The 8962-nt window shown below is 35.0% G+C and overlaps 1 protein-coding gene across 1 annotated transcript; it reads right to left on the minus strand.

The window, feature by feature from the left end:
- Nucleotides 1–4852: 4852 nt before the first annotated feature.
- On the minus strand, nt 4853–6421 carry LOC141601867 (uncharacterized). Its single transcript, XM_074422173.1, has one exon. It carries the CDS (start codon nt 6419–6421, stop codon nt 4853–4855), a length of 1569 nt encoding a protein of 522 aa, XP_074278274.1.
- Nucleotides 6422–8962: the final 2541 nt, after the last annotated feature.

Here is an 8962-nt window from a genome sequence, read left to right on the forward strand (position 1 = left end):
AACTAATTGTGTGTATCTATATTAAGATACATTAATACAGTGGTTAGATACATCAAAGAGTAGTGTAGATACATCAACCATCATCAAAATTACCGTACATCTGCGACATCTCTAATTCATGAGAACATAGAGCAGCCCATTATTTAATTACATATTCCAGAGCAATCTTCATCCCCAGACTTCATTTACTTTTGCCGTCAATAACCAGATTAAGACATGCGAGCTCTTTCACAATCACCATTGTCGGCGATTTGGTAGAAGACGCCTCTTTTTGTTTTTTCTTTCGACATTAGATTTGTAATTTTGACATTAAGTTTTATGGTTTATTTTCCGGAGAGTAATACGGCGGGAATCGGCGAAGGAAAGGAGTTTAGCCTTGTGTTAGAGGTGATTGGCGAGGAGGATGGTCGAGATCGATATAGGGTGGCCGACGAGGTAAATATCAAAATTGTATTTCACATTAAATTGGTTATCGGCAGGAATCCGAAATATTGGGAAAGGTGTTCAATGGTGTCGCCGGAGCTTCGCCAGCGTCGGAGATGTTCATCGATAATGTTGGTGATCGGCGGCAACAACAGGCGACGGTAAATGATGGGTAGTGAAGGGGAATATGAGATGTGATGGCAGAGAGTATTTGTGGAGATCTTTATGACGAGATAATGAGATGGCGGGGTTTTTATTAAATGGGATAATTAGTTCGTTCTCACCGTTTGCACCGAGTGTTCGTTCTCACCGGATCCTAAATCTATATATATATATATATATATATATATATATATATATATATATATATATGAATGAGATCAAGTGAGTATAAGGTATATAATTGAGGATTGGGGATTAAATAACAACCGTCAAATCTAAAAGATCAATGGCTGATATGTGCGCGGAATAGTAAGGGTATATTCGTCATTTTACAATTTGATATATTTATACATACTCTAATAGCCAGCAGCCACTCATTCATTCATTCTTTTTCAATCACTTTCTCTCTCTACTGTTTCTCTTTCTCTTTCTATGCGATGTTGTTCCTGCGCCGACCTAATTGTTTGCCGTCAACTTTTTCCCTCTTATACAAGTTATACAATTTGATTTTTTCTTCATTACTTCTAGCAATTGAATTGTCAGGTATGATATCTCCTTTTTATTGGAAATTTTAATTTTGTTATTGAATTATAGGCACTTAAGTTTGTTTTGATCATCACTATTTTCTTTTTTTAACTGATCTATTATTATCAACTTTTTCGTTTTAATTTAATTGATTGATGTAATTTTATCATCTCGTTTCGTTTTAATTGATGTCTTGTTATGATCTCTTTTTCTATGATTTGAACATAACTATTATAATTTTTGTTTTAATTAATCTTATATTCTTTTAATTGATGTATTCTTATCATCTCGTTTAATGTTTATTCTTTCTTCTTCTTCTTCTCTTTGTATATTCACTATATTTAGCATTATTTTCTTTGGATTTGTGTTTTAATCAAGTTTTCATTTAAGTAGTACTGATTAACAATTTCTGTATGAGTTATCTTTGCTGTTCATCTTTTCTAACTACCTAGTATTGTTTAACTAATTAGTGTGAATCCGTATCACACGTTATCCTTAATAGTATCACATGTCATTCTTGATAGTATCACGGATTGAAATATAATATAATACATGGTTGTTTAGCTAATTAATGTAAATTAGTATCACACCTTATACTTATTAGTATCACATGTTATGTTTAACAGTATCACACGTTATAATTATGTATGTTGTATTTCTGAAAATTAAGGTCTCATTGTTTATGCTCCGAATTTTTGTTAAACCGATACCAATTTTACGTGTAATGTTGTAAAAATCTTGTAAAATTCAGTAAAATGTTGTTGTTTTGCGGTAAAATAATGTAAAATGTTGTTCTAAATGCTGTAATCTGGTATTTTTGTTGTAAAATGTCGTTGCTTTGAAGTAAAATGCTGTAAAATGTTGCTCCAAATGTTGTAATATAGTTCTTTTGCTATATAAAGTTGTTGTTTTGCTGTAAAATGTAGTAAATGTTGTTGTTTTTCTGCTTTAATCATTGTAATTATGTTGTACGATGTTGTAATTGTTGTTATTTCGAGTTTTTATTAATCCACTTTCTTCTATTGGTACAATAAGTTGGACTTTGTCCCACTAAATTGTTGGTTGGATAGACCAGATTATTTAAGCGGCTTAAAGGTGAAGAATCATGCGGAGTAAATGTGTCGGCCATCTTTTCTTTCTTTGAGATGGATCATCGATGGAGTGGAAGTAGACGCCACTGCACAGTATGGTTCATTGCTCTTGACGAGCTTTACTTTGCATCCTTGTATATCTCTCACATGTTTGCTTATTGAGAATGGAAGATCCACTTTGAAGGGGATATGAAGTCTCATGATGCGCCCAGAGAAGCTAATTGATAAAACCAAGTCAGAAATAAAGCTAAGGATCAGTGTTACTTTCCAAGGGGATATGAAGTCTCCTGATATTCTTCATTAGTGTCGTACTAATGGTTTGATGTAATTGACTTCCTGAAAGTTGAGTAGATAGTCAGGTGGCGGCATTAACTTAAGTCATGGTCATGAAATGGTTGTATGAAAACGGTTGTACTGGTGTTTAAAACAAGATGAGGTTGAACAACCGTCGAGTAAGAAGTTGAAGATTGTGCTGAAAAAAGATGCCAAAAAGGATAATAAAAAGAAATTGGTAGAGGTAGGGGAAGAGGAAGAGAAAGGAACTAATCTGTGTACTCAGATTGTGTTGACAGAACTTTAATTGAATATGCACTGATTGATGTAATTTTGGAAGGATAGTAATCTGCTGTAGTCGTTATAAATTAATATTGTTGTTGTAATTTTGTGATATTGTTTAGATTCAGCAATGATATTTTATCTTATATGCTGTGATATTGTTTCTCAAAGTCATTTGATATTATTAACACAATAAGGGCGATATTGTTCACCACATCTTGTGATATTGTTAAGCTAGTAGTGTGATATTGTGTACCACATCTTGTGATATTGTTAATCCAATAAAGTGGTATTGTTTACCACATCTTGTGATATTGTTAAACTAATAGTGTGATATTGTTCTCAAAGTCATTTGATATTGTGTCATGAAAGGTGATATTTTTTTATAATTAAGCGTGATATTGTTTATTAAAACTTGTGATATTGTTAAAACAAACGTGTGATATTGTAATACTTTAGAAACCATATATTTTCTATTTAATAACATAAAAAAAGGCAAATCCTGATACAACTATAATTTTGTTACCATTATTTTACATTCCAACTCAAAAATGGAAAAAAAAAATACAAATTTACAACCGCTTGGAACGATATCTAAGAATAAAGAATTTGTCTTTATAAGAGAAATGAATAAAAAAGCATGATTTGTTTAGTTGATCATGCACTATAGACTCCACCAGCATGCACACATACTCTTAAGTAACCTTCAAATTAAAAGCGAAGAAATCTGCAAAAAAAAGAAAAACAAAGTACAAAACATCATCTTAGTATCATCTTTCAAACAAAAGAAAAGACAACAAATATAAAAAACACACCATATTACAGCATTTACAGCTACATTTTACATTATTTTACTGCAAATCAATGACATTTTACTGCGAAAACACCATACTATAGCGTTTTAGTGCCTTGATGACATTTTACAACTAAATTATGTAGTCAACCTGCCAAAATGTATGAAAATAGAGTACCGCTAAACTTCACATTCAAAAGATCACATCATACAAACAACAACAAGATCACACGTTTTTAGTTATCATAGCCAACATGTAATTCGACATTACTCATTTTACTGAACACAAACGATTACTTCAATTCTATCATATGAAACTGTAATTTTGCACAATTAAACAATGTTAAACTCTAATTTTCGCGATTAAAACAATACGAAACCCTAATTTTCACAATTAAACAATGTTGAACCCTAATTTTCACAATCGATCAATATTAAACCCTAATTTTAACGATTAGAACAAAAAAAAGACATCTTATAAACAACTACAACTTCAATTGATGATAATAATTGATTCAATGTGTCGATATTATGAACGAAAAACGTTTAAAATCATTTATAAGTAAAATATTTAGAAATTTACAGCAAGAACATGAAAGTACACTAAATAACTTGAAGATTAGTTCAATTTTTTTGATTTAATCCTATTAAATTCATGTAATTCAACATACATACACTAACTTCGAACAAAATTAACATGTAAAATCAATTTAACACTACATACGTTGAAATAAAATCGCAAAAATAAAAGAAAACGAGAAACAAATGTACCTCAACAATTTTTGCGCGATTTTTAGTGAGATTATTCAATCTAATGAATGAATAAATCTAGGATGTTGAAATACAGTTAAAATCGTGTTTGAATTTTTAGGTTTTCGCAGATTTTCAATGAGATTTTTGAGAGGATTGTGATATATTTTTGTTTGAAATGTTTTAGATTGATTTTGGATTTTTTAGAGAGAGAAACGATTGTCTGATTTTGGGAGTTTTATGTGGTTTTGTTTGTCAATTTTCCTCGCGATATTGTTTTGTATATGATGTGATATTTATTTATTTATTTATTGGTAAAATGTAAGTTGTATAAATATTTACGCAAAGGTGACCATACACGAACAACCGAGCACCTATCCGGGCTCATCATCAAACGTCTATAGTATGGGTCAGGCCCAAACTCAAAACCTTTAAGCAACAACAACAAGGGCCAGATAAACAAAATCAGGAGAAATCCCCCAAAATAGCAAACCCTAAAAAATTCAATCGAGAACATTCATCCTCTTCAATCAAATCTGAGTCGTCTTCAATGTCAGGATTGCTCAACTTCATCTATGCACCTTCGAATCCAGCCAGACCCCCCTCTTATCAAAGCTTTGAATCTAAGTTTTAGCACCTGTAAGAGTTGTTCCACAATCTTTGACGGTCTTAAGATGCTTGCATGTTCCCTGCTGGAGTTTCGTTGCTGCCAAATCAGGTACATACACGCATTTATCATTGCATTAATCGCTCCTTTATCTTCCTTTGTTCCTCTTCTACTCAATCTCCACCTCAATATGTCATCTCTCGGTATTCTGATGCCAAGTTTTGCTCTCACCAGATCAAGAATCTTCGTACTATAATCACACCTGAAAAACAAATGCTCAAGCGCCTCCCTGCCACAGCCACACAGATAGCAGGTATCATTCTCTCTGATCCCTAAATTGAACAGTATAGCATTCGTATTCATATTTCCATGATGGTAGAGCCACGCAAGGAAGCTGTGTTTAGGTATGGACCATTTATTCCAAACTAATCCACTCCATTGAACTTTTTCCCCTTTCTCTCTTAACCACTCGTATCCTTTAGCAATAGTGTATTCTCGACCATTTTGATTAGACCACTCCTGCTGCTGATACGCTTCTGCTAGAGACTCCTTAGTTTGGCAAACCTTCCTCCAGTACCAACTTGATGAGGTTGTAGGAGTGTAATTCTGCCATTCCTGGCCTTTTAGGTAGGTGTGATTAATCCACCTCACCCAAAGATGGTCAGGCTTAAAATAAATCCACCATACCAGTTTCCCAACAGCTGCTTTATTCCAAAGAACGTCCTCTTTCAAACCCAAACCCCCTTCTTGTTTGGGTTTACATATTTTCTTCCAAGAAACCAAAGGAGACCTTAGGAAATCAACACCTCCATCCCATAGAAAATTCCTACAAATGCTCTCAATTCTTGTTATAACACCACTTGGGAGAATGAACATAGTAGCCCAGTAGTTATGAAGTGATTTAAGAACAGATTTGATAAGGACTAGTCTGCCAGCATAGGAGAGCTTCCTAGTCCCTAACCCTCTTATTCTATTCACCACCTTGTCTATCAAAGGTTTACAGTCATGGGCATTTAATCTGGTAGTTTTGATAGGTACCCCTAGATACCTGAAAGGTAGAGAGCCCTCAACAAGACCTGAAACCTGTTTGATATCTGCCTTAATACCATCAGCAACCCCATTGAAATATACATTAGATTTCCCTTTGCTCATATTAAAACCAGATGCTTTTGAAAAACTAGAGAATGTTCTGAGTATAATCATCATGGAAGCCACATTCCCTTTACAAAACAATAGCAGGTCATCAGCAAACATTAAATGAGTCAATTTAATAGGCTTACATAATGGATGAAATCTGAACTCAGGATCCTCAGTAGTGTAAGATAGAAGTCTAGTTAGATACTCCATGCAAATAGTGAACAACAAAGGAGATAGGGGATCCCTTTGTCTCAACCCTCTGTTACCTTGAAAGAAGCCAAAAACTTCACCATTGAGATTAAGAGAATATGAGGCTGTTGTAACACATTGCATAATCCAATGTCTGAACTGGGCTGGAAATTTGAGAGCCTTGAGCATTTGGTTGAGAAACTCTCATTCAATAGTGTCATAAGCCTTCTGCAAGTCCATCTTAATTAGGCACCTAGGGGAGATAGTCTTTCTCTCATAAAGCTTAATTAGGTCTTGACAGATCAAAATATTCTCCATAATGCTTCTTCCCTTAATAAAACCACCTTGATTTAAGGAAATTAAATCAGGAAGAACTCCAGCTAGCCTGTTGCACAGAATTTTAGAAATGCACTTGTATATTACATTACAACAAGCTATGGGTTTGAACTGTAACACAGAGGATGGTCTTTCAATCTTTGGAATTAAGGTAATCAGAGTAGTATTCACTTGCTTAAGCATATTGCCTAAATTAAAAAAAATCCATAACAGCTTGGGTTACCTCAACTCCAACTATCTCCCATGTGTCTTTGAAAAATTTGCTAGAATAGCCATCAGGACCAGGAGCTTTATCATCAGGAATGTGGAATATAGTCTCTTTGACCTCCTCAGGTGACACAGGAATCAAAAGTGAGTGAACATGATTTTCATTACAAATGTTTAGAAGTTCTCACCGGATCCCGACTCTCTCTCTCTCTCTCTCTCTCTCTCTATATATATATATATATATATATATATATATATAGAGAGAGAGAGAGAGAGAGAGGTGGGATCCGGTGAGAACGATCACTCGGTGAAAACGGTGAGAACGATCTTTAGTCATAGGATTAAAACAATCAACGGTCTATATTAGAAACAAAATACGTGGCCAAGTCATAGTTCATTCAGAATTTTATCCCATCCCTTCGTTATTCCTATAATTGATTGGCCCACTAGTGCCACTACATTATCATCAACTACATTTTTCATCAACATTTCGATGTCGATGTCATCAAGTTATACCACCGCCGATCAACGTCGACCACCAATTTAATATTTTAATCGACCTTCATCATTCTTTCCTTTTTCACGTATTAAACCGACAATTACCACCTAAATCGACCGCGATTACCACTGCACGATCAATGCTTCTTGGCAAGGTTGGCGACGGAAATCTTGTGACGATTCTTGATGTCGGTGCAACTCCAAATGATCATCTAGACCATTTATCCTACTCGCAACTTTCCTATTTATCATCTTCATACCCTCACCAATCACTCATCTTGGGCCGCCCATCGACGAGTTCCAACGGATGACGACACCACCAACGATCATCACAACCGACCCCTTTTCCCCATAAGAGCTACGAGTTTCCGATCTAATTTGTTGCGTATCTAGCTACTGTTTTAATGTATCTAGTCACTATTTTATTGTATCTAACATAGATACACAAAATTAGTTATTAGGTACATTAAAATTGGGTTGAGGTACATCTATAAATAAACCAGTTACATTAATTTTCTTAGATCCGACAATGGTAATGGTTGGAAGGAGAAAACACAGGTGACGATGAGGAGGCGTTATTCAAGATCTTGCGACGTGCTCGGATGTCGTTGAGTGTCGGTTGGCGAAGATGTTGATGCTTGGTGAAATGCTCTTTACTTGGCGTTTGTGAGGATCTCGCCGGTGAAAGGCTGATAAAGACGGTGGTCGAAGTGGAGATGGAGAAGAGAAGAAGAATTGAGATCTAGAGTTTCAAAGTTGTGAGTTCGAAAAGTTGAATGGAAATCGTGGAATTGCGTCGGCATTAGAGAAATTTACGGTGTTCGCCGGCATTGCTGGTGATTGTCGCGACAAGTGATAGTTGGTGACAGTATGTGATAAATGGTTATGGGGGGATTTGATAAAGCAAGGGAAAAGATAAAATGATATAAGGGTAATTAAGTGAGAGAAAAGTCAAAGTTGAGTTTGGATTTTTGTATGCGCGTGAAACAGTGAGTTGTTTATAAGTGAGTGTGTTCTCACCGTTCTCACCGAGTGGTCGTTCTCACCGGATCCTAAATCTATATATATATATATATATATATATATATATATATATATATATATATATATATATATATATAACTCATTTAAGTTTCGTGTCGTGTCCGTGTCAACCCAATTAGTTAAATGGGTCATAACGTCTTAACCCTGACCCGTTAACTTCTTGTCGAGCTCGTGTCGTGTTTTCGAATCGTATCAATGATTGTCACCTCTAGCAATTATATTGTTTCCATTTTTCTTTTACTCATCATAGAATACTGTTTCATTTAGATCCGTTTGGTAGGTCTATACCCTGACCTGATCCATGACTCGTATTATCTGACTTGTATAACTAGTACTCCGTATTAAACCTAATTCGAATTCTAACTCGACTCATCCAAGCCGTTTGACAGGCCTAGACGGAGGCCATGAAGGACGGGCGCAACAGATAATTGCACAAGAACGAACGTTCAGCAACATTGTCTCATAATCTCATCCATAATAACAGTCATGTATAGAGCTGACAAGTCTAACCCAAAAAAGTAAACTAACTCTGACCCAATATGACTTGACCTGAACCAACTGGCCCCATTGCCAACTCTACAATCATGTACAGTGTGACTGTGTGTGGCGAAAGAGGGGCACAATATCTGACACAAGTATAGTTAT

Source organism: Silene latifolia, chromosome 9 (assembly GCF_048544455.1).
Source record: "Silene latifolia isolate original U9 population chromosome 9, ASM4854445v1, whole genome shotgun sequence".
NCBI lineage: Eukaryota > Viridiplantae > Streptophyta > Magnoliopsida > Caryophyllales > Caryophyllaceae > Silene > Silene latifolia.